The sequence below is a fragment of the Sciurus vulgaris genome (genome assembly GCF_902686455.1).
Source record: "Sciurus vulgaris genome assembly, chromosome: 8".
In the NCBI taxonomy this organism is placed as follows: domain Eukaryota; kingdom Metazoa; phylum Chordata; class Mammalia; order Rodentia; family Sciuridae; genus Sciurus; species Sciurus vulgaris.
Genome location: NC_136468.1, coordinates 125,401,990 through 125,428,723, shown reverse-complemented (window position 1 = coordinate 125,428,723; position 26,734 = coordinate 125,401,990). Strand labels below are relative to the sequence as shown.

Here is a 26,734-nt window from a genome sequence, read left to right as displayed (position 1 = left end):
AGGAAGGAAGAGATGAATGGGACACCTGCAGAAAAAGGGTCAGGACCATGCCTGAGTTGGCTCCCTAGGATCATTCACGAGAGAGCTACAAAGAGGTTGGGTGCTCCGGAACTCCCTTAATCTTTGTGCCTCCATTTCATACTGGATCGTGGGGCAATCCTCCAGCAAAGAGTTTCTGGGAGCAGGAGTCCAAGCTTTGATGGAGTGAGTCAGGGAATGGACCGCGCAGAGGTCTGATGCATCTCTCCCATCCCCAGGCCTCAGAACAAAGGTCTTGCTTGCTTGGGGCCCGGGCCAGCCTAGACCGCCACGCCCTGAAGCCCTCGCCCACAGCCGGTTCCAGGACGCCATTCCCGAGGCCGCCTGCAGGGGCCGCCGCCTTTTCAGGAATGAGCCGCCTTTGTCTGGGACCGCGCGGTGCTAGTGCTCTGGGCGGGCTGAGTGCCTCCTGCGGCCGGGCCTTCGTGCCCCTGTCCACCGCGCCATCCACGCCCCCCACGGGGTTAGCGGTCCACCGTCCACCCTCCACCCGGCTAGGGCCCGCGCCCAGGTGAGCGCCCCGCCCGCCGCGAGGCCCCGCCCCGCCCCGCCCCGCCCCGCCCCGGCCAGCGGAGGGACCGGGCGGATTCCTCGCGCGTCAAACCACATGATCCGATAAAACATTCATCCGCTCCCGGCCCGCGCCGCGAGCGCCCCGCCAGTCCGCGCCGCCGCCCTCGCCCTGCGCGCCCGCGGCCCTCGAGCCCAGCCCAAGCCGGGCGGAGCGGAGCGCGCCGAGCCTCGTCCCGCGGCCGGGCCGGGGCCGGGCCGGAGCGGCGGTGCCTGGATGCGGACCCGGCCGCGGGGAGACGGGCGCCCGCCCCGAAGCGACTTTCGGTCCCCGACGCGCCCCGCCCGACCCCTAAGATGAAGAGGGCATCCGCCGGAGGTGAGTGTCCGCCCAGCGCCCGAGTGGGGCTGGAGCTGCGGGTGCGGAAGGGGGACGGCTTGCCCCTCCCCGGAGGCTCAGAGCCCGTCCAGGTTTGCAGAAGCAGGGGGAAGGGTCGCCAGAAAGCTCAGAGGGCCACCGCAGTGCCGCGCCGGGCTGGGGCTGTGAACACACCGGCCCTGGGAGGGCGGAGCCGGAGGCAGCAGGAAAAGTTGCCGCTTTCCGGGAAAGTTAACGGCGACGGCGGGGCTGGGGGCGGTGGATCGATGCCCCTGAAACTGGGCCAGGTCTGGGGTGGGGGCTGCAGGCTGAAGGGCGGGGTCCGGTCTCGGAGCACCAGGACCGCGAAGGGGTTAATAAGCAGGATTTGCAAAAACGTGGGTACTGAGTGGAGGTGGGGGTATCTTCCAGGCCTCGCAGAATCACTTCAGAACCTCAGGTTTCTCGGGGTCAGGCCAAAAGGGGATGAAGAAGGGACGCTGGCGGCAGTAGAGGGCGTGGGGGGACAGGGCAGCCCCAGCGTTGCCCCCATAAAGCAGGCGGTGAGAGGAGGCAGCAACGCCCCCCACCATCTGCAACCTGAGGTCCCTTACAGGACTCGATTGAGGGGTATGAGGGGCATTGGAGCTTACAGCACCTCTTCCTTGACAGTCCTGTAGGACCCCTCCCCCCAATGTGTGCGAGGTCCCCCGTAGTGGGAGCAAAGGAGGGTGGGCTTCATGTGGGTTGGGCATGCCCTGCCTGAAGGAGCTGAGTTAGGCACACAGCCTGTCCCAGGTGTCCACCCCAGCTGCCCTGTTAATGTCCACTGTGCCGCAAGCTGCACACACGTTTCCTTGCACGTGCCTGTGTCTACGTGGGCTGCACACTTGCACACCTCACATGCACATGCATGCCAATGCTGCCCCAGTGTGCACATGTACAAACACTGTGGGTGCACACACGGATTCAAGATGCATATCCATGTCCTCACCCCCGCCTGCACGCCCACAGCCACACATGCATGCATGCAGCATGACTGCTATGATCTCCATGCTTGGCACATGCTGGGGCCCCTAAGTAGGAACCACTTTCACACCTATATGTTAATGTATTGATGGGGAAGGCTCTGGGCAGCAGGGACACACAGACAGAAGAGTAAGAAATCCTTGGCTCCATCTTCATCTGCACATCCTGGAGCCTCCCCTTCATAGTCCCTTGGGTGTATATGTGTGTGTGTGTGTGTGTGTGTGTGTGTGTGCGTGTAACATGGTATGCGTCTGCACGTGTGTGTCTGCGCGCATGACCATGTGTGCCTGTGAGCGCATCGGCATGTGTTGATTTGCCTCAGGGTGTGGGTGCTCCTTGTGTGGGTGCCCAGGAGAACTGTGGCCGAGTTCTACCCAAATCTGGAGCAGAAGCCCTGGAAATGTGAAATAGAGGCTTGTTCAGTGCCCCAATCCCAGGCTATGAGGTAGTGTCTCCCAGTCATTTCCCCACCCACCAATGCTGAGGCACAATGGTGGCTGATGATGGGTTTGAATCCACCTGGGCACCCATTTCAAACCTCGAGGTCAACATCATGACAAACAGGTCAGACCCTGGGTGTGCTTGGCTGCGGCTACAGCCAGGTAGAGCAGATGACCCAGTATGACCTCTGAGAGGCCCTGCCTTCAGCATCTCAGTTTCACCTTAGTGGCAGCCTTCATGTGAGAGGTTTCAGGTGGTCTCACCTGCCCCAGGTATTGTATGGAATGCTGAGGGGATGGCCACCAGGCTGGTGCAGGTGACAGCCAAGGGTGCCAGTGACCCACTCACTATGGTAGGAGTATCCTGAGGTGGGGCTCAGAAAGGCAGGGCCACACTGCCTGTCTCCCAGCCTCAACCAGTATCTTTATCTGTAAAATGGGAACACATAGGTCATCTTTGGAGGTCTTGTGAGGGTAAAACATGCCAGTAGAGGTGTGGGCAGTATGACTGGCCACTCCCCTTCACTAAGCCTCAGACTTACTGTCTATAAAGTGGGTACAGCTTCAGCCAAGATGAGGAAGAATCGAGCTCCCAGGCCAGGGGATAAACTAGGTGGTGGTCAGCACCCAGACGCTGCCTGTTAAAGGGGAGCTCACAGGGCCTGATCCCTGGGTATGGCATGGCAGAATAATGGCCTAGATTTTGGTCCAGGCTCGGTCATCCATTAACAATATGACCTTAGGTGTAATAGTTACCTCTCTCTGCCTCAGTCTTCCTTACCTGTGAAATGGTTAATAATCAGTGGTTTGGCTAATCAAGGCTAATGTCCTGTGAGGTTTTGACCCTAGTTCTACATTCAGAATTCCCCAAACACCTCTCCCTAGTCAACAGAGGTTTGCCTGAAACCCTTGCACTACCAACCTGGCTCCTCCCTCCTCCCCATTCACAGATGGAACCTTGGGGGTGTGATTGTGCTGGGATTGAGGGAGGAGAATCACAAGTTGAGGTCAATCTGAGCCACTTAGCAAGACCCTGTCTCAAAAAAGAAAATTAAGGAATGGGATGTAGCTCAGAGGCAGAATACTCCTGGGCTCAATTCCTGATACCACAAAAAAATAGAAAGAGAGAGAGACATCCACAGATGGAGCTATAAAAGCCCATAGAGGCAGACAATTCTGGAGACCACTAGTGAGTGGGGTAACAGAGAAGGTGGAGAGCAGAGAGGGAGCAAAGACACTGCAGGACATGTTTTCCCAGCTAGGGCAGCATCCCCACTCTGCCCCTCACCAACAAGGACCCTGTAGAACCCCTGAACCTGTTTTGTTATTCTGGGGATCCTTCAATCAGGACTGGCCCTCTTCTGAGGCCAGAGAGTGAGAGACAGGGGAGAGGGTGGAGGGAGGGGAGTCTATCCCAGCAGTTATCAACAAGCCAGAAGACTTGTGGAGCGTCTGTAGAGGAACCCCCATCACAAGGCTGGGTTGGGGACCTTGAAGTGGGGAGGTCCAGCTGTCCTGGGAGGCTGGGGGCTGGTTCTTGACTAGAAGAGGGGCAGTTTGTTGCCCTTGTTTGACGCACATGATAAACTGTGAGGGTCAGGGCTTGTGTAACTAAGCCTCCCAAAACTGTTCAGGCCCTGGGCTCACCCTCCTGTGCTGCCCAATCCCTAGCACCTCCCCCACCCCCTTGTAAAGGCTTAAAATTCTGGCTTTGTGGCATGGATGCCTGTGGCAGCCAGTACACCAAGAGAGGTCCAGCTAACAAAGCCAAGACAGCAGAGAGGCAGAGTGAGCCCTCCTGCAGTCCTGGGCCTGCAGCCCAGAATTTCTCCTCAGGGGTCTCAGTCTGTGCATCTGGGAAAAGGGTCAGGAGAAGGAAGGAATTGAATGAGAGATGGGGTGGGGGAGAAAGAGAGATGGGATGGGGGGAGAACGTGTGTATGTGCATGTAGTGGAGGGAGTGTATGAGCAAGTGATACCTACCCCAACCCTATTGTACAGTTACTGAGGGCCATAGATACTTGGCTGTGACTGGTCAGTGAAGTTCATGCTTCTAGGAACCAGCCTGGTGAGCCCTGACCTCTGATCCTCAGACAGGACTGCCCAACTTTCTGCAGCCACCAAGGGCATGAACCCTAAGATCTGTGTACCCCGTCTTCCTCTCCAAACCCATGAGTACTCTCTCAGGGCCCAACCTCTGCACCCCTTAGTGTCTCTGCCCTTGTGGCCAGCTGCACTCACACTGGCCAAGGTCATTAGCATCCTCTTTTTGACCAAATCCTAGATGTTGCATTTGCTTACCACCATCTATTCATTCATCCATTCATTCCTGGCGTGCAGACTCTACTCTAAACCAGACAAATGAAGGGAAGTGATCCTTACCTAGGGTTAAATGCTTTAAAGGACAGGCAGTCACAGAGCCACCACTGGAAGCCCAGCCAGGGGTGGGCACACAGTCCCACACCCCTGTATCTCTACACCATCTCCGGAGCGCGTGGGCCTGGCTGGGTCCCACCGCACCGGGTGTTTTGTGCCGCAGTTTCTTCTTTTGTCACTGTATTTTAAACATTTTTACACATTGGAAACTATTCTTGAGCATCATGCTTTACTGGTATGTGTGGAATCCTTTCCAGAAAATGCACCATAATCTATTTATTCAAACCTGCCTTGGCCTCTTGTACTGACCACAGCCACATGTAGCCAGGCTCTAGAGATGCAGCTTCCCTCTCATACACACACGCACCAGCAGGTTCTCAGCTCTAAGGATGGCCATCTGTGCAAGGAGTGCTTCATCCTCTCTCCTACCCTCTTCACAAAGCTTCTAGCCTCACCTGCTAAGTCCTAATAGTCTTCCCTGTCTCTGGGTGGGGCCTATGACCTCGCTCTGCTGTGAGAGGACAGAGACTTAAGTGATGGTAGCATTGACCTGCCTTGTTCTGATGGCGTTCTGATTCCTTGTTCTGACTGTTTTGTTCTGATGGAGGCCACCTATGGCCCCTGATGACCCTCCCCAGGGTAGGCAGACCCAGGAAGTAGAGCCAGGAGGCAGAGACTATTGATAGACCTTCCTAAGCAGCCTTGGGGAGGTGCTGTGTGGGCAGAAACCAGGATTCCCAGGTCAGCCCAGTTGAGCCTGGCAGGCAGTGAGCCCCATTCAGCACTCTGATACATGGACCTGGTGATCATGGATGTAGAGGTGTAAGGAATTGACTTAGTCTCCCTCAGATAGCCTGCCTCATGCCCAGGGGTGCTCTTTGGCCCTCCAGTCAACATCTCAGCATTCTTAACTGGTCCTTATGAACCATGGTCCATGGAATTGAAGTTCCATGGAACTGTTGGTAGGTGTCAAACAAGGGTTTTATGGTCAAATTTGGGATCAACTGGGTTAAATGATGCTGAAAGTTCCTTTACTGCAGGACTTCTCAGGGCCTTGGTTTTAGAGTGGGATAGGTAGTGCTGTCTCTGATAGACACCCTGTGTGCCAAACTTCAGGGCCTGGTGTGCCCAGGAACCCATTTTGGGAGATGGTGACTGGGGTGCCTTAGAGAAGTGGAAGGGGAAACCTTTGGACCCTCAGCAAGCACGGGCCCTGACATAGGTGGGCAATCCCACACAAACCTACACCCATGGGACTCCTTGTGGGTGGAGGGACCATGACTTTTCCCAGCAGTGCAAGGCAATGTGCAAATTTAACCTTTGGATTTATGACTCTTATTTCTTTGCAGCAAATGTCACGGGAAATGTCAGGCCAAGGCTGAATCTGGGTGAGGGGCCCATCAAGAAAGAGGGTGGGGTTGAGCAGTCAAGAGTACCCAGAGACTCAAGCCAGGGTGGAAGATCAGGCCCCTCACCACCTCCTGGGAGCCCACTCAGATTGCTTCTTGCTTGCCTGGGTCCCCAGCACTGTGTCCTTAATTTGTCCCAGCCATTGTGACCTTGTTAAGATGTTGCTTTTATTCGCCCTCCTGCCAGGGCCCAGATGGGGCCGGCTCAGGGACCTGCCAGAAGTTCTCCCCTCCCCCAAGTCTGGGCAGCCATAGGATCAGCTTGTGCAGTACTGGCTGGCTGTGTGACCTTGGGTAGCACTGCCCTTCCCTGGTCACTGGAGGCCTCATCTATAATCCACGGCTGTTGACCAGAGGTGGTGTTCCTGGCTCAGTGCCCTCATGGGTAGAAAAACACTCCAAGTCCTGGGTTTGTTGGGTGTGGGGCTGGGTGCAGGGCCAGGATGACAGTTGGCTTGTGGCATCCCATAGCATCCCCAGGGCCTGGAGTAGACCCTGCACACTGTAGGTGCTCAGTAAAAATAGTGAGTGGACATGGAAGGTAGAAAAGGGCTTAAGCTGGCTGGGAAACCATGGCTCCCATGGTTAGTTGGCCCCACTTCCCTAACCCATGCCACATCTAGCTCAGCCTGTCTTGTCACTGGGCTCTGCACTGGTTCTCAGGTCAGGAAGGTTGGTCAGTGAATGATGACCACCTCCCTGCCATATGTCGGACCTATGCAGGTCTGAGCAGGGGGTCTCAAGCTCCCTAGGCTACTATCTCCTGGCAGCTCCACATCACCCCTGCACACTGCTGCATTCCCCTGGGCATCCCAGGTCCCCCAGATTCACTCTATGTGGTGATATAATTTCCTCTGTACATGACATCCAATGCCACAATCCTGTTCTCCCCACTTTACCTGTCCCCAAAGACAGGTCCATTGTATAAAGTCAAGACCTTCTCCCTGTTCATTCCCTTTTATTCCTCATGGCAGGCCTGCCTTAGATCATCCCCTGCACCCAACCCCAGCTCATGACCACAAACACCCTTGCCTACCATCTTATTTTCCATCTAGGCTCCAAGGTGCTTTCCCAAACCTTGTTTTCAGTCAGGCTCCTCCTGCCTAAAACCTCCCAAGACTGCCTCTAGGTGAAGTATTTTCTCCTTACTTCTCAGGGCCTGGACCACAGAGGGTCTCATATAGGAACCTTTTCTTTCACCCTTGCTGGGGGAAACTCTGTACCCCAGGTACTATTTCCTATCACCCCATCTCCATGTCTCCCAAATAGTCCAACCCTGGCACGAGGGTGCAGAGAGCCATGAACAGTGGGGTAGACACACCTGCAGCACCCTGCAGAGGGAGAGCCCAAGAGGCAACTGGGCCCTCAGTGAGAAGCAGCATTCTCACCAGTGGGAGCCATGCCTGGGTACCCATCTGCCCCTGAGTCAGCTCTTGGAGATACCAGAGCTGGGTGCCCTTAGAACTGGCTCTCTGGCATGGTCTAGTTGGCCATGACAGCTGCAAGAGTTCAACTTCAGTGCAAACTTGCAGGCGCTTACTCTACCTCCAGCCTCCCTGACCATACATGGGTGGTGTGAAGGTGGATTCACTGCTGAGGGAGTGCTGCCTACAGTGCCTGGACCCTACTGAGAGTTTCTTTTGGACACTTGGCCAGCTCCTGGGACTCCTTCCCATGCACCCTAGAACCCTCCTACACTTCATGCCCTGAGCTTGGAAACTCACTGAGGAAATTGAGACTGGTGATGGCGCTTTGGGCCCCTTAGTAGGAGATGAGGCCTAAATCTCCCAGAGCCTCCTTCCTACCTATCCTACCCCAGAGAAATTCAGGGTAGAACCCAAGCAGCCAAAGGGGACAGGCATGTGCATCCCACAGAGATCCCTGGAGCAGAAACCTCTGCTGAGCTGTGGGAGACACGGAGAAGGAACCCCTGCCTGGCCTCTCTCACACAGGTCCTTTTCCATCAAGGTCCATACTGACCATTCTATGAGGAGTAAAGCAGTGGTTCAGGCTGTGCAGAGCCCAAATGAGACCTAAGCCATGGTGGGATGAGGGTGGGGCTGCACAGGTTCCAGGCAGGTCTAGCAGCTGGGGATTCCAGAGGAAAGGGATATTCCACTTATAAGTGAGGAGACTGAGGCTTAGCTTGAGTTCCTGGACAGGAAGATGGCCATAGGAACTTTGTGCTGACTCAGAGGTACATTCAAAGTTTGGAGGTTTTTGTCCCACCGTTCACTCTGAGCTGGTTTGGTTATGGTGCCGTGGGAGAGGCTGATGTATTCCTGCCTGGTCCTTGGAAGGGGTTGGGCAGTGGGAGGCTGGCCCACCTGTCCTCTGGATATGGCCTCCACCCCAGAAGCTCTTTGCACTCCCAAAATGTATCTGGAAGCATAATTCCATAGAAAAATCAGTTTTCAGGGATTGGGGTATACTACTTCCACAGTATTGGCCAGCCAACAGGATAATTAAGAAGGGAAGATTGTGGGCCATCCTAAGGTCACCCAGGAGGTGCCATACCTAGCTTTCATGGCCCTACCTGTTTGCATGCTGAACCCAGCTAGGAACCTAGGAGTTGACCCTAGTGCACCTCCCCTTTCATCAAGCCCTATCAAATGCCCTCCCATATGTTCTCAACTGTCAACTTCTCCTATCTACCCTGGTGGAGGCCTCTTAGGTCTCCCTGGATACATCCAGTCCCCTTTGTCCTCAGAGAGCACATAGCTGTCTGGTCACACCCTGCCCAGTCCCTACCTTCTAGTACTCACTGGGGCCTTCAAGGGCTATGTGTGCCTCGGCCTGGCCTCTGAATTCCTTGAGGACTACAAATGAGACCCCAGGGACATCTGAGGAGGCAACAGGACTGTTGGTATCCCCTTGGCTGGGAGAGTCTCCTGTCCCACCTGCAGAGGCCATAAGGGCTGTGATCTTGGCAGGTGAATTGGCAGGTGAATTGGAAGCATCCCGTAGGGAGGACTCTTCCCCACAACCCTCTACAGGGTTAGCAGGCACCAAGATGCTCACTTAGTGGAGAGAGAACAGTACCTGGGCAGGGTCTACCATGAGAGAGTCTCTAGGAGTCTCTGACCTCTGCCTCCATTCTCTCAGTGAATTCTTCCTGGCATCAGTTGCAGCAGGGAGGCAGGGACCATGAGAATCTTGTAACATAGTCTGCTCTCAAGACTTCCCCAGGTTCTAAGAAGATGCTGAAAAAATCCATGGGAGAGAGAAGTGTTAGAGCAGGTGCCAACAGGGGTTGTGGAGAAAACCATAGGGCCCCCAGCAAGTCTCATAGAGATGCTGAAGCACTGGCCAAAGGGGAGGGGTCCTTGGCTGCTAGAGTTCCCAGAGCGGAAGGCTGGAGAATGCTGGACAGCCCCCTGCTCTGAGGGAGTGAGTGGGGCACTGGATGAGGATGTTGGGGGTGGGTTAGCCTGGCCTTAGTTGGGGAGGGGTGGGAAAAAGGGAATAGATAAAGAACTTACCCTCCCACCACTGTCCCAGCGGGAGGCGTGCCAGCGACTCTTTGTGCTCCACGGTCTGACACGTGGCCCCTGCACACTGGGCCGTGTCCAGGCTGTCTTTCATCTCCTTGCCTTGGCCCCAATTTATGTCAGGCAGAGGCTGACACAGGGACAGGTGTGACAAGTGTCTGGCTTCCTGTTCGAAAATTGGCAAAAGAAAAACTCTCCCCATAAAGATATTCCATCTACATACCTCCCGGATGTCACCGGGAGGACCCGTCACGGCTGAGACAGATGGTGGCCCTAATGGACTCCATTCTTCAGCTGCTGCCAGAGCTGCAACCCAGCCCCAAGGCAATGGAGCCCTCCCGACACTGTGGCCTGCCCATTCCCTCCCTGCCCACAGGGCCTCTGTCAAAGTCAGGGATCCCAGGGTCCCAGCATCTCTACCTCCCTGCCCTTGGGACAGAGTACATTTGAGCCTCAGTCTTGGTACGTGACAGGAACACCTTGGTTCCTCTTTCTGGCTGAACTCACTTCCAGTTAGCCATCCTGATCCCTCCCACCTGGGAGTGTCATCGCTGTCCCAGGATGTCTAGGGAACTCTGGAAGTTGGGATCCCAAGCACCCAGGTCACATGACAATCTTCATCATGCTGCCTCTGGGTCTCATCTATAATAAGGGCCCTTGGTGGGTGGCAGGATGTCGCTCTTCAATGAGAACTATAGACTTACAAACTCCCAACCTCAGTGGCTCATTTCTTGCTAGGTACCAGACAACATGTTCATTGCCCCCACCTTGTGTGGGGCTACCAAGTCTAGTGTGTGGTGGAGACCTCACTCAGCCAGGTTGATGCTCTTTCCCCACCAAAGCACTCCACAGTTGGGAATGGATAATGACCCTGACCAGGGTCTTCAGATCCTTGGAGCAAGACTGTGGTATAGATGAGAAGGGAGTTGGAAAGAGTCCAGCCTCTTTAGGGGTGGCAGAAGTGAGGTTCAGGAGAAAAGCAACCCTGAGGGAGTATGCCTGAGACTACGGCAGGCACTGGAGGGAGATTTGCCTGAGCAAAAGCATGCATGAGAAAGCCAGAGCCTAACAATGCTGTTAGTGTGCCAAATTTCAGGGCAGATCAGAAGCCAGCAATCTGATCTAACTAGATCTAACTTGATCTCAGAAACTAGGCTTAGCTTTCTCTGCTATAGAGTGGGGACAACGGTCCCTCCCAGAGAGGCCCAGGTGCAAGGTGCCAAGTCCTAGACTGATGAGCCAGGCATTTCCTCCTTGCATTTGCCCTACGTGTATGTGGCCTTCTAGCACGCTGTGAGGTGGATCTTATGATCTCTGTTTTCCATGTGAGGAATGAGTGCTGAGAGGCTTCAGGGCCCTACCACAGAGACTCATGGATCACCCACCCTTTCACCTGTTCTAGAATCAGTACAAGACCAATCAGAACAAACCAAAAGCACCTTTGTGGCATTCTACTGCATACCAATCAACCATGGTATATACCCATGGAGCCCACAGACCAGGGACAGTCAACAGAAACAAGCCATACAGCCTAACAGCCTAACCTAAACAAGCCTAACAGAGGTCTGCTAGGTTGACCAGCCAGGGTATGAGGTAGAATAGGCACAGGAAGTAAATGGTGGATGTCAGGAATGTTCATAGAAGCAAGTGGACAGGGCTTGACTTCCTGAGGGCCTGGCCTGGGATGGAGGTATCACTGCTGGTGGGTGGGATGTAGGGTTTTAAAAGTGCACTTACAGAACTAGGTACTGAGATCTGGGCTGGGGTGCTGGGCACTGCTCCTAGCAGGCTTTAAGAATCTTTGGAAGTGGGAGACCTGCCAGGGGCACTGGGTGCAGGGAGGCCAAGTATATCTGACCCAGGCCTAGGCTTTCCAGGGACCCTTTTGTATTTGGCTAGAGGAGAAAGGGAAAGAGATAGGGTAGTCGTGTTCTGAAATCATTAGGACAATTACTAGGAAAAAGACAAAAGCTCTTTCAGGTTTGATAACTTGAGAGCTGTGAGTAGCCTAAGCTGGAGATCCAGGGGTGCCAACTGGGAGGTAGGTGTGTCCTCTGGGGTGAAAGATAAGGCAGCATAGATCCTCAGGAGTCACTTGGGAGGATGAATACAATGAGATCTGGGGGTAGCCAATGACTCCTGGTGCCTGTGGTGGTCCCCCATGAGACCTTAGTCTTCAAGTCTCCTCTCTGAATCTGGTCCTTCCTCAGCCCTAGGAGCATGAGTGTCCTGGGCCAGTAGAGTGGGATAGGCCTCATTTAAGAACTGCAAGTGAATAAGGTGGGTGAGAGGCAGTTCTGGAAGCCTGAGCTGACCCCTTCTGAGTCCTGGACCAAGGTGCTAAGGAAATGAAGCTGGAAGCTCCCTGCCTCCACCTACTCCACAGCCCCAGGGCATCTCACCCTCTTTCCCTCCTTCCTGCAGGAGCACCCAGCAAGCGTGTCAGCCTCAGGATGTAGGGATGTAGCCAAAATACACTGACCTCCTTTTCCAGGAGGCAGCAGCGCCTGGGCCTCCCACCCGTGCAGGTGAGAAGCCGCCAACAATTTCCATCCCAAATTGATTTCAAATAAGCAAGAGTTATCACACACAATCATATAGGAATAATTTATCACTCGTTAATAAAAGAGCAATTACTTATTCACATTGTCCCTGCCTGAGCGCACAGCAGGCTCTGTTGCAGGAGTGCATTGGGGTCTCTCATAGAGGTGGAAGATGCCTATTCACACCCAGCCAAGGTCAGAGCCAAGGCCCAGGGGCTGCAGACCCTAATCCAGTGGAAGGTGACCCCTGCTGGGTGACCCACAAGCCTGGGGTGTGGGTGCAGATTTGTGCACAGATCTTGTAACAGAGGACAGGAGCAGACAAAGATGAGGAAGGGTCCAGGGGTAAGAATTTGTCAGGATGTTAGGGGCTGGGCCAGGTGGACATGGAGAGACATCAAGGCAAAACAAGGAGGAGTAGTGAAAGAAAGTTTGAGCACAGATAGAATTTTAGGCCAGAAGCTGCCCCTGCAAGTGCCTGGATTGCAGAAGCCTCTGTTAACAAAAAGCCCAGAGTGCCCTCAGAGACTTGATGTATCTTCAGCCACCCTTGGCCAAATCAGGGGTCACAGAACAGTGTGCAGGGCCCAGACCCTGCACCAGATGCCAGATACCGAGATTGTACAGTTGCTTTCTTCTCCTACACTTCAGAGACAACTGTTTCTAACTGACATTTGTCTCCACTTTCCTTTCTTCATTTTATTATCTCTAAAATTTCAGTGCCAAATATGCATACTTTTGTTTTTAAACTATGACAGTTTGGTCAACAATATCTTGCACAAGGTTAAAATCTCCACCCAGCTCTTGATCTGGAAAATTAGTTTGTTCAACTACTGCCTATAGTCCTCCCTGGAGGCAGCCACTGTTATACCTATCTCCTGACTTTGTTAATGGTTACCTTTCCATTTCTGAGGCTCCTAGTCTAGCCCCTCTCTTGAATGGTCTTTTGTTTTTCCTGACTTTGGTTTTTGAGTGTTTTGCTTTGTTTTCCCTCTTGTCTCATCTCATGGGCTTATTCATTCCCATGTCAGAGTTTGTAGTGGGTCTCTTATTTTCTCCCTGGAAAGATCTCAGGCCCTTGTTCTGCTATCCCATGGATTCCCTTAACCACCATTAAGGTTGCATCTAACTTTCACAGGATGCAGTTTCTTCTTTGCATTTACACTCTTGTTTAAGCTGAAGCACAACTCTAACTAAACTGTCTAAGGAAGGCATAGTGAACAATCATTCTTTAAGTCCTCCCATGTCTGCAAATTTGTTATAGCTAGATTGGCTGGCTCCAGAATGTCATTTAAAAAATAGTGTCCCCTCAGAGTTTTGAAGCTGTTACAATTTTGTTGTCCTCTGGCATCCAGTTTGCTGTGGAGAAGTCTAATGCCACCTTGCATGTTTTGTGATCGACTTTTCCTCCTGGAGCGTCAGGCCTGTCTTGACCCCCTGCAGTCTGAAATTGTATTATGACATGAATGCATAGTGAAGGACTAGGTCCTCAGCTCTGGGAAATTTTCTGGTATTATTTCTTTGATTTTTTTTTAAGTTCTCTATCTTCTCAGTTTCCTCTTTATGGAACTACCCTAAGACAGATGTTTGACCTATATTTGTCTTCTGAATCTCATTCATTTTTTCCTTTTTTTATTTTTCTTTCTGAGAGATTTCCTTGACCTTGTTTTCCAACCCTTCTATTGATTTTTTTTTTAATTTTAGCAATTCTATTTTTAATTTCCAGACATTCTTTCTTGTTCTCTGATGGCTCCTTGGTCATAGCACCCTGTTCTTGTTTTAAATCCCCTTCTATCAGTAGGAGGATACTAATTAGATTTTTCTTCTAATTTGGGGAGAGATGGAGCTTATCCTCTGGTAAGTTTCAGGCATCAGGCAGGAGCCATTCAGGTGCTAGTGATGGAGACCTCTTCTCTGAATGTTTGCATAGGATAGAGCCCATCATCCTGCTCCCTGCCTTTCTAAGGATGTGCTATATATCACCATCATCTCAGAAAGGGGATAAACACATGTCTCTAACATATCACAGTGTCTAACATGGTGGGTGGGAAGAGGAGGGGGACCACCAGTGTTATATGAAAAGCAGCAGCAACTTAATGCTGAATAAGGGTGGGGGTTTTTCAAGGTGAGGCAGGCTATACTGGGCTGTAGACCTATCTGCCAGCCTCCTTTCTCTGCTGAGACTGAATTTGTGGAGGTGATTGGGGAGTGACTATAGGTGTGTTTGCAGTGCAGCCTGGCCATCATTATTTCCTCCAATCTAGACACAGCTGGGCTCCTGCCTACATATAGCAAGGCCAAGGTCACACCATAATGCTTCCTGTACTGGTCTTAAGTGCCAGGGCCCAGATTGGCCTCTAGGTAGGCAGGACACTATTCACAGAGGCTATACTTGGGCGAGGGCATGTCTGAGGTCCTGGGGAGGTGGGTACTAGCCCATCATCATCCTCATATTGTTGGTGTGATTACAGACAGATGGGACTGACAGCTTCTCCAACTAGTTTGAGAGGGAATGCAAAGGCTGTGTCTGAGTCCAGGGCTGAAGAACCACCCCAGGGCCCACCCTCAGCCAGCCACGGAAGGAAGTCTGGATTAAAGATGAGCTGCTTTAGGAGGTCAGGGAGCCCATAGTGGCTACCTCTCCCTGCTGTGTGGTCTCTGGGGTTATAGTCGGCTCTGATCATAATGGAGCAGTACCCTAGAGCCTCAATTATGTGTCCTATCTCCTCTGATGCCCTGCTGGTGATCTTGTCATGCCTCAAGACCCTTGTTTGAGGAATGGTGATGATAGTCACCTCTTTACTGTGCTGTGGGAGAATGCACTGTGGAGATGTCATGAAACTTCCAGGAATAAGAAATATTTTCACATTGGACCGTCCCAAAGAAACCAGAGATCCCATCTTCCTTCTGCCTTTCACTTGTCCTGCCCTGCTACTGAGCCCTGTGTGAGACTAGGGTGTGACAGTGTACTGACAGTGCCTCCTTAGGAAACAGATGCTTATCCCAAAAGCCTCTGTATGACCCCCAAGGCTCTGTTGCTGGAATGGGATGTCCTTTGGCCAAGGCACCTGCCCAGAGATGTCTGGTGTCTACATAGCATTGGACTACCACTGACTTGCCTTTGGGGCTCTCTGCCCTTGTGTGAGACTGACTGTGTTCCATGTGGGTTACAAGTCTGCCCCAGGCTGCTCTCCCTTCAAAGGCTTCGCATAAAATTGGTGTGATGGTGGTGATGGTGGTAATGATGGTGATAATAGTGATGGTGATGGTGATTGCTATAGTTTGGATCTTAAATGTCCCCCAGAGGCCCATGTGTTGAAGGCTTGGTCTCTTACCTGTGGCAGGATTGGAAAGTGTGGAATCTTTAGACGATGGAATCTTTGTAGCAGAAGGAAGTTAGGTTACTGCAGGCATGGGCTTGAAGAGCACACTGCGACCCTGGCCCCTCTTCTTTTTCCCTTTTTTTGCTTCATGGCTACAATGAGCTAAGGAGCTTCCTCTGCTGTGTCTTCCCACCATGATGTGCTGCCTCACCACAGGCCCAAAGGCAATAGGACTAAGAGACCATGGACTGATAACCTCTAAAACCATAAGCCAAAATAAACCTTTCCTCCTTGGAAGTTTATTATCTCACATATCTTATCATAGTGATAGAAAGATGACTAACACAGTGACATCTGATGATGATGATAAAGATAATGATGGTGTAGTGGTGGTGATGATATCAATGACAAGAATAGAAGATAACTCAACAGCCCACTTTCCCTTCATGATGCTACACATGAGACTCCATAAGTGACTGGGCCTAAGGCCACCAAAGGTGGTCCAAAATTGCCTGTTTGTAAAGAGGCACTGACCTGCACATACATGCTCCTTCCAGGACATGCCCAGCCCAAGGACTCAGCTTGGTATCAGTAGGTCAGCAAGCCTCCTTGATATGACTGACCAGAATCCCTGGAGCATGGTATAGAAAGAGGCTACCTAACCCCGGCAGATCCTGGGGGTGGTTGGATTGGCATGGAAAAGCCATGGCCCCAGAGCCCGCCCCCCCAGCTAAACTATTGACTTCTCAGAAACCACCTCCCCTAGATTTGTCTCCCCTGAAGTGCCATCATCCTTTCCTCCCATGTGAGGATTCTGTCACTTTGCACCTCCCCCCAGTGCCTAGGGATGGCTGTCTGTTCCTTATATTCTCTTTTTTTGTTTGTTTGTTTGTTTGTTTTGTTTTAGTACCAGGGGTTGATCCCAGAGGTGCTTAGCCACTAAATCCATCCAGAGCCCTTTTTATTTATTGATTGATTTTAATTTTGAGACAAGGTCTCACTAAGTTGCTGAAGGCCTTGCTAGGTTGCTGGGCTTGAACTGGCAATCCTTCTGCCTCAGCCTCCCGAGTCGCTGGGATGACAGATATGCACCACCTCACCCAGATCTTTGTATTTTTAAGTTGTCCTTTTACGCATGTTTGGTTACAAGTCTCCTGACAGCCTCTTCAGCAAAATAATTGTTTTTCTATGGACCTGTGCAGTATTTTAGAATCTAGTACTTCTCTCCTCACATCCTTCACCCACAACTCGGTGAGATGCGAACCTTACCCAGGTCTCCTGGTGTCGACCCTGCACTAAGTAAGATGCCTCTGGGCTTTGTATACCCAGTCACATGGCCTCAGCAAAATGGTGATCTTCTCCGGCTCTTGCTTTCCTTTTCATTAGATGAGAGGTTGAGTGGCTTCTGCTGGGTCATTGAGACAGTGAGGGTGGCAACACCCACATGTGGTGGGGGGTCAGTCACAAACCAGATCAGCAAACTTTCTGTAAAGGGTATACCCTTTACACTAGATCACCCTAGTGTTGTGGGCCACATGGTAGTGTGTCTTAGCAACTCAACTCTGCCAATGAGTTGTCTCAGACAATGCATGAACACATAGGTGTGGCCATATGCCAAAAACACATTATTTACAAAAGCAGCAGCCAATTCTTGGGCCCCCAAGAGCATGCAAAAAAGGAGGATAAGAAGGCCCCTTGTCTTTGATGAGGGCTTCTCTCTGGCATCCTGGACTGGGTTCACTCAGGCCTCACTGGGTGTTAACTCCAATGGGAATCCTACCTGTCCTGGCCAGGTATACTCACCAGCCTTCACAGGGCTTCTTTGTGAGCTGTCATTGTACCACGTGCTGCTACCTCCCCCAGCTTCAAAGGCCTCTGGGAAACAGGAGCAACCCCTGGTCAGGAGGATGTGCCAGACCAGCGCTATACTTAGATGGCTTCGGTGGCAGCCTGTCTGGCTGTTCTCCTAACAAGAGGCTAAGAGGCAGGATGGGCTGATCCCAGAGGGTGGCCTCAAGACCTACATGTAACTTTTCATAGCAGAATGAATTCTGCCTGGGCACAGGCCATTCACCTGCCTGGTTGGTCATGTTTAACAAGTGCTGAGGGTTCGAGAACATGTGGGGAAGTGCCCACCCACTTCTTCCCACTACAGCGAGAGTAGACCCTCTACCAGCTCCCCAGATCTGCATGACCCCAACACAACAATCCCAGCAGCCCAAGGCCTAAGTATCTCCTGTTGTGTGTTCCCAGTAAGTTCTCCTATTTTGCATACTAATTATGCTAACAATGCATTCCTATTGTGTGCACCCTCAGCATTCCCTCCCATTGTTTGCCCACCCCCATGCACTCTTACTGTCTGATTTTGTGCCTTTGAGTCTGTGCTCCTATTTCAGTACACCTAGTATACATCTGGGTACTTCAGGCAGCCCTGTCAGAGGCTGACACTCTAAGCCTCACAGGCAGTGGTCAGCTTGGGGGTCAACAGAAGATCCAGGGTCGGGGCTCAGGTCGGGATGCTAGACCTGGGAGTGGGTGTGGGGCACAAGGGATGGCAAGACCCAGCACTGTGGACCTTGCCAAGCTGGGTATCCTGGGAAGGGGTAGCGTGGGCAGATGGGTGTGGGGGCAAGTACACAGCAGTGCCCAGGCCATGGCATAAGAGTCCTCCATTTTTAAGACCCTACTTCCAAGGGCAGGGGCATATGGGCTGCAGGTTGGTTCCTTATTAGTTCTCCTGAGGACTTCTCAGGACTAGATCCCGGGCTGGTTGCTGGACTGAATTAGCCACAGGACCATAGTGAGCTATCTTGGAGACAGAATCCTCCAGGTAATTAGGTAATTTTTTGTCACCTGATGAAGGAGGCACAGGAGTAACCACCAGCCACCTTTCAAGGAGGAGACATTGACCAAGTTTATGGAATTGGGGCTGCCTGAACTATCTGTGCCCTAGGGCAGTACAGGACTTCAGAAAGAGCCTCCACGTACTTGGCGTTGTGGGCCCCCAGTGCAAAACTCACAGGATGGGGCTAGAAAGGTGGGCATCAGATGGGAGTGTGTGAGGACCAGGTGAGGTTCTAGAGCCCTTAGATGGACAGCCCAACTTTAACTAAGAGTTAATTCCCGAGAATCCTACACACCAGAGGGTCTTCCTGGGCCCTCAAGCTGACAGTGGGCTCCTGGGGTTCTCCCCAAAATCCTAATACTTTCTGAGGTTGACTCAGGCCTCTCTGGCCCCTAACCCCCATGTATGGCACCTGCTATCATAGGTGTTCTTCCATCTGCAGCACTTAGCACAGAGCCTGAGGCATGGACCTCCTGACACACTGTTGAGGGAAACAAGGAGGAGTGAGTGAGTGAATGGCCCTTGTTGCAGTGTTGCCCCTTCAGGAAGGAGCCCTCAAGCCAGGGCCCTCCTCTGACAACCTCTAAGTCCTTAACTTGAAAAGGGCTCAAGGTAGACACTAAGGGTGCTGTTTTGGCTGAAAACTTTCTTTGGTAGGGGGAGGAGTGGAACTTGGGTGGCGGGGATGATAGTCTTTTAGTGCCCCTGTTGCCATGGAGTTGGGATAGGAATCCTACTAGTCCAGTGGGAAGTGGCTTCCCCCTAACCAGCAAACCTCATTTTCTTCATATATAAAATGGGTCAATAAATTTGGCCCTTAAAGGCCCAGCCCCAGACCTGGGTCTAAAGGTACCCTATTATCTCAGGTAAACCCAGGATCACAAAGCAGACAGGCTGATTAGGAGCAAGGCCTATGGCCAGAGGGGCAGAGGGAATACCCAGCATAGTAAGATTGGTCTCAACAGCTCTTTCCTAGTCATAGTAGGATTGCAGGCAGGTGTCTGCCCAAACCAGTCCTCCCACTGCACATGGCTGGACCTGAAGCCCCTCAACCTGTGTCAGGTGCTCTCCTGCCATGGTTGCTGACTTTGCCTGTTATTGACCTGACTGTAGGTCCCATCCCTGCAGCCAAGATCAATAATGAACGAGGCCTCCAGGAGCCCTGGACAGGGCAGTAGGGGCTGGGAGCCACACCCCTAGGAAACACAAGGTGATTCAACCCTCTCTAGAACTGCTGCTGCCCTCCTATTCCCAGCACTTAGGGTCTGGGAAGGGCACAGCAAGTGCCATGGGAATTGGAGCTACCCCTTCACATGTCTGTAGGCTTGAGGACGGGTGGAGGGTGGGTAACGTATGTGAGAAGAAAGTGAGGATGAGGGGGACAGATGGCCAGTAGGGGGTGGTGAGTCAGTGATAGGGGGCTGGCAGGAGTGGGGAGTAGGCACAGTAAGGGGTGCCCTGACCCTTTCCAGTATGGGGATGACACTGGCCCCTCCACCCCCGTCCGGAGCTATTTCTGGTCTCAGTGTGCTGAGCTGTTCTGCCTTGTAACTGTGGTCTGTGACGTGACCACTTCACAGGGACATTGTTGGTATCTGTTGGATCTGCGAATCCTGAGCTGACCAATATCCCAATCCCTCTGCAGCCTTCTAACCCCAGCCTCTAGGATAGAGGGCAGTGGCTCAGGACCTCCCTGGAAATGTCCCCTTGAAGTCACTGATGGCACAAGAGAGAATCATGTGCTCCCAGTACCTGTCCAACGGGCTTGCATCCTGGCCTCCAACATCCTTGTAGCCACTGTTCCTGCCCAGGCCACACAGTGGCCAAGTTTTGTGTGTGGGCTGGACTCTCTTTAAGGTCACCTTCAGGCAACACTGTGTCTCCTGCCCTTCCCTTCCCTTCCTACTGAATAGTCTTGCAATAGGAACAGGGTAGGGCTTAACCATTCACTGCCTCAGTTTCCTAATCTGAAAACAGGCTGGTAATATTGATAAGAAAACTGATTCTTATGTAGTGCCAACTCAAGCCTTTTTATACCAGCTGATCAGATCTCCCAGTGATTCTATAGTGTTTCTCTTGTGGCAGGTATGAAGACAGTAGGGCACTGAGCAGGTGGTCAATGCTCTGGGCTTGTAAGGCTGTCAGCCCTGAACTGTCTCTTGGCCTTGTGGGGGGGGGGGGCGGGGACAGAGGTATTCCCATGGGACCTCAGCCCAGGCTAGGGGGAGGCACAGAGTAGGGGGTTCCTGGAATAGAGGGGCCCTGGGGAAGACACCAAAGATGGCAATCCCACCTCAGCTCTGTGGGCTGCTAAGGTGAGCTGCTGACCTCAGCAGCAGCCTGCCAGTTCCGCTGGCTCCTATGCTCCTGCGGTTGCTGGGTAAGTCCCCAGAAACCTCCCCCACTTCTCCCTCCTTCCCTCAGCACATCCTTCTATCCCCCTTGCCCCCTCCCCTCTGCCCTGCCTTCCTCTTCCTGGCTCCTCCCATCTCCTTCCCTCTTCTCTTTCCCCTCCTCCCTCTCCTTCCCCCCCTTCCATCTTTCTTCCCCTTCTGCACTCTCTTCTCTCCTCCTCCCTTCTCTCTCCCTCCTCCCTCCCTCCGCCCTCCCTCCTGCAGTGAATGTGAACCTGGGATTTTCGCTCATAAGACCTGATGGTGCAGGATGAATAGTATGTAGCTCAGTAGTTATATCCTGTTCCATCTGGCTGCACTGGGGGGACCCTGGACTAGTATCCAGTCACTGTCCTTCCTGGGAAATTTCAGAGCCTTCTGGGCAGGATGACTAGCCCTCTCCCAATCATGGTCCTCTTACCAGCATGGCTTCTGAGCCAGACCTAGGCTATGGTAGAAGCCCCTAACCATGACCCAGCCTCACCACCACAGGGGACATCCAGGAGGAGGACCTGGAGGAGACCCCCACCTGACAAATCTGACAAGAATTGACTTGGGAATGACAAGAGAGGCACTAGTTTGTGCACAGCCTCAGGAGGCCACAGGGCTGGTCTGGCCTTGGGGTGGCTGCAGGGATCTCAGGGGCAATCCACATGGTTTGTATGTGTGAGAACCGGGGTCCTGCAGGGCTGTTTTCTCCCCAGGTGTGCCTGGAGTCACACTCACACTGGATGATCACTGAGAATTGGGACCTGAATGAGATGGTGAGAGTGGCAGGGGTGGCCAGGCTAGGCTCCAGGAAGAGGGCAGAATCTCCTGGGAGAATCAGTGGTTAGGTTGGGGAGAGAAATAGGAGAGGTGGGCAAGGAGGGGACTGACTCTGGAGGTCAGGGGCCCTGTAGTTCAGAAGACTACAGAGGCCAGGGGGATAGGGAGGGGTTGCCTTCCAAGGTGTAGGGCAGGAAGAGGTCAGATGGGGCAACTCTAGTGTAGGGTCAGGGGACACCCTCCCCACTGCCTGGCTGGGTCTTCTGTATTCCCCAGGCACCCACTGTGAATATGAAACAACACTGCAAAGTTGGGTTTGATTATCTCATATAAAGATGCCCCCTCATGCTTGCTCAGCGGAGGGGTTGCTATGGAGACCAGCGGGCAGGCCCCAAGGGGGGCCAGGCTGGAGCCAATTACCGTGGCTGCAGCAGAAGAGAGCCCACCCCGGCCGCTGTGCTGACAGCAGGGCCGGTGCGGAGGGCTGACTCTCAGAAGTTGGTTTCCAAAAAGCAGTTGTCTCGGCAGGAATGGAGCCTTGTCTTTGTGCTCGATACCTGCTGCTGGCAGGGCTGAGTGCCACATGGCCACTCCCCCAGTTGCCTGCCTCCACTGTGTGGTTCAGTTCTGGAGTCAACATGGGCATCTATACCAGTGAGCTTGCAGACCACACCTCAGGTCTTGGGGACCACAGGACATGGTGCAGTGGTACCTAGCTCAGTCATGATGTAAGGGACATGGTCACCACATATGGTAGGTGGCACAGAGAAGTTGGCAGTATGACACAAGGAGATAGGTGGCATGACCCGGTCTCAGGGAAGCCTAGTCAACAGCATGGCACAGTTGGTGATGTGCACAGTCTGTGGCATTGCTTGACTGGTGATGTGGCCCAGCCATGGCAGTGAGCCTGCCCAGTGAACACTGAGAGCCCCCACCCCAACCAGCCCCTGTTTTCCTGAGTTGCTGGGCTATGAAGAATTGTTTATGTAGCACAGTGCCTGCCTGTGACAGCAGGTGAGACACTGTGGGGAGCTTGCATGGCCAAGCCCCACTTTTCCAGGGAGGATGCATAAGAAGGAAGCAGGGATGTCAGCAGTTTAAATAGAACATCAGGTCAAAATGCCTCCCCTGCATAGCCAACCTTGGGAAGATTACCAGGGCTTGGGGACTTCTGGGCTTCTGACTCTCTGAACCTCCATCCTGGGCTCCCATCCCTCTGGCAACCAACAAATGGCCCCAAACCCAGCAAAGCAGAGTTCAGAAGAAGAAACCCCCTAGGAGCTGTGGGGACAGGCTCACAGGACCTAGGGACATGTCTAGTAACTGTTATACTTACCTAGTTTGATGGGACTCTGAATTTAAAGTTAGCAATTTGTGTTGTTCTAGGCAAAAGAGGACCCCTTGTGTCAGGGGGTCCAGCATGGCGTGATTGGTAGAAGCTGGACCGTGGCTCTGTCCCTCCTCCCCCTCAGCTCCAACCCCAGCACTTAGCCGGCCTCCTGTCTGCAGAATCCTGCTCTTAGCTAGCTGCCAAGGAAGGTGTTAGCTGTCAACGCAGGTGTTAGCTGTCAACGAAGGTGTTAGCTGATAACTCAAGTGTTAGCTGATAAGCCATAACCCTCCCAAGGGGATTCACATTTTAATAGACTTCCCTCCTGAAGGCGAGGCAGGCTGAAAGAACCTTCAGCATTCAAGGGGAGCAGGGAATCTAATATTGGAATGCTAGGGCCCTGCTGTTGAGGCTGGGTCGCCCCAGCCCCAGGGAAAGTCTACTGCTGGTATAGGGCCTTGTTAAAGGCCCAGGAGTGACTGGCCCTGCAATAGAAAAGGGGGTGCAACACCATGAGCAGGGGAGATTGCTGCTGGGAGACTGTCCCAGTTGAGTGTGCACCTGGGTTGGAGGGTTGAGGGCAGCTGGGACCATGCAGTGACTGGCTGGGAAGAAGTGAACTCCTCCCCTGGGAGGGGATCAAGCAGAGAATGAGGCCAGGGGAGGAGGCTGCAGGAGGTGTTCCAAGCCAAGTCAGGAAGTGCTTAAAAGGGAGGATGTGTGGAGGAGGGAACAGCCTGCTGGGGGCAGGGTACTCTGGGGTGGGGACTGTACTTCTCCACCCTGTGCCCTCTCTACACCCAGGACCCTGTTTCTGTGATAGCAGAAGTGCTAGTTGGGGGGACCCACCCTATACCACCTGGAACCCCTAGGAGCTACAGTTTGCAATTTTTCATTAAATCACAGCTCCCCATTGTGACATGACGGATGCTCCCCAGACTCCCAGCTGCTAGGGTTGATCAAGAGCTTCAAGGGCCTGAGAAGGGCATAGGGGTCTGAACCTCAGTGTGCCCCTTCTGCAGTCTGGGAGGAGGGTTGCTGCAGAAGCTACCCAAAGCTTAGCAGCTAACAGACTAGGGATAAATCTTAGCTTGCAGCTCCTCTGCTTAAACCCCATTCCCTAGTAGTCCACAAGCTCAGCCTCACTGGTCCTACAGGTTTGCCAAGAGCTAATCTCCCCCTCTCTCAGCATGACCTGCAAGCTGTTAGGGGACTGGGTGAGGCAGGCCAGGAATAATACTGGGAGTATGAGGATGGAGACCAGGCCCAGGGGACTCTGTTCACTAGAGTCCCAAGAAGGTATATGCATATGTAGGCAACCATCCTTCAAATAGGTGTTGATTAGGTGACCCTAGTAAGCTGACTTTGATGGGTGGTTGTGAGCATCCAAAAGGGTGCAATGGGGAGTCTGTAGACATGGTTTCCCAGAGCGTGTGGCTCCAGGAGCAAATTATAGCCTCGCATCATCTATAAGGTATGAAAAGCAAGGATTCCAAAACTTCCAACTTCCAGGCCACATCTCAGACCTGGCCCTGGCCCCTTCTAAGGCCTAGTCTCAAGGACCACACTGGCTCCAACATGACCTTCCAGTCTCTTAGGGATCTCGTACCCCTAACCACCCTTTCTTCTACCCACAGGAAGCCGGCTGCTGGCATGGGTGCTGTGGCTACAGGCCTGGCAGGTGGCAGCACCTTGCCCAGGTGCCTGTGTGTGCTACAATGAGCCCAAAGTGACAACAAGCTGCCCCCAGCAAGGCCTGCAGGCTGTACCCACTGGCATTCCAGCCTCCAGCCAGCGCATCTTCCTGCATGGCAACCGCATCTCCCATGTGCCGGCTGCTGGTTTCCACGCCTGCCGCAATCTCACTATCCTGTGGCTACACTCCAATGCACTGGCCCGGATTGATGCCACCGCCTTTGCTGGCCTGACCCTCCTGGAGCAACTGGATCTCAGCGATAATGCACAGCTTCATGCTGTGGACCCTGCCACATTCCAAGGCCTGGGCCGCCTGCACACACTGCACCTGGACCGCTGTGGTCTACAGGAACTGGGCCCTGGTCTGTTTCGTGGCCTGGCCGCCTTGCAGTACCTCTACCTTCAAGACAATGGGCTGCAGGCACTGCCAGATGATGCCTTCCGTGACCTGGGCAACCTCACACACCTTTTCCTGCACGGTAACCGCATCCCCAGCGTGCCTGAGCGCGCCTTCCGTGGCCTGCACAGTCTCGACCGTCTCCTCCTGCACCAGAATCGTGTGGCCCGCGTGCACCCTCACGCCTTCCGTGACCTTGGCCGCCTCATGACACTCTACCTGTTTGCCAACAACCTCTCAATGCTGCCTGCAGAGGCCCTGGCACCTCTACGTGCCCTACAGTATTTGCGGCTCAACGACAATCCCTGGGTATGCGACTGCCGGGCACGCCCACTCTGGGCCTGGCTGCAGAAGTTCCGAGGTTCCTCATCTGAGGTGCCCTGCAGCCTGCCCATGCGCCTGGCTGGCCGTGACCTCAAGCGTCTGGCTGCCAATGACCTAGAGGGCTGTGCCGTGGCAGCCAGGCCCTTCCATCCCATCTGGACCAGTGGGGCCACTGATGAGGAGCCACTGGGGCTGCCCAAATGCTGCCAGCCAGACGCTGCAGACAAGGCCTCAGTGCTAGAGTCTGGGAGGCCAGCCTCCGCTGGCAATGCACTCAAGGGGCGTGTGCCACCTGGTGACAGCCCACCAGGCAATGGCTCAGGACCACGTCACATCAATGACTCTCCCTTTGGGACCCTTCCCAGCTCTGCAGAGCCCCCACTGACTGCACTGCGGCCAGAAGGGTCTGAGTCACCGGGGGTCCCCACCACTGGTCCTCGTCGGAGGCCAGGCTGTTCCCGCAAGAACCGCACCCGCAGTCAGTGCCGTCTAGGACAGGCAGGCAGTGGGGGCAGTGGGGCAAGCGACGCAGAGGGTTCAGGTGCCCTGCCGGTCCTGGCCTGCAGCCTTGTGCCCTTTGGCCTTGTGCTGGTGCTGTGGACAATGCTTGCACCCTGCTGACCAGCTACCAGACACCAGAGCCTCTCAGCAGCCAGGTGTGTGTACATAGGGGGTCTCCCACCATGCCGCCAGCCAGCGCCAGGGACAGGTCCCGTTGGGCAGGCCAGTCCTCCCTAACGGACGCCTCCCCACCAGCCCACCCCCATCTCCACCCCATCATGTTTACAGGGTTTGGGGCAGCGTTTGTTCCAGAACGCAGTCTCCCACCCGGATCGCGGTATATAGAGATATGCATTTTATTTTACTTGTGTAAAAATATCGGACGACGTGGAATAAAGAGCTCTTTTCTTAAACTGTGGCCTCTCAGGCTGAGGTGCTGTGAGTGGTGAGAGGCAGGGGTGGGACCAGGTGCATGCAGCACCTTCCTTGGATACCATCACAGAAGCCCCCTGAGAGGAAATGGAGTCACCCCGCTGAATATACCAGGTATGACATGGTATCCCTGCCACCCTCTCAGCTTGCTTCTGAGCCCAAACACCTACCATGAGAGCTGGACTGCCAGAGCACATGCCAGGCCCATGGATCTAGGTGAGGCTGCTTTTGTGGGGACACCCCTTTTCAGTGATGACCTTGAAGGACAGTTGAGAGGGTAAAATCAGGCTCAGGGCCAGGAAGGAGCTGTGTATGCCTTCCTACCACTGCCCAAGATCACAGCCTGTTCCCATTATACCACACCCATAGCCCAGAAGCAGTCCCTTGAGGATCTGCATGCACAACACACACACATGACCCGGCAGGAACCACATGTGCACACACATGCATGCCAGTGCTTGAAAAGAGCACCCACAGCATAGACGAAGATACACGTGTGCACACTTTCCCAAGGCCTAGGCCAGGGAGGAT

The 26,734-nt window shown here is 53.5% G+C and overlaps 1 protein-coding gene across 1 annotated transcript; it reads left to right on the top strand.

The window, feature by feature from the left end:
• Positions 1–546: 546 nt before the first annotated feature.
• Positions 547–26,189, top strand: RTN4R (reticulon 4 receptor). Its single transcript, XM_079151195.1, has 2 exons — positions 547–928; positions 24,492–26,189. Exons 1-2 carry the CDS (start codon positions 907–909, stop codon positions 25,889–25,891), a joined length of 1,422 nt encoding a protein of 473 aa, XP_079007321.1. The 5' UTR covers positions 547–906; the 3' UTR covers positions 25,892–26,189.
• Positions 26,190–26,734: the final 545 nt, after the last annotated feature.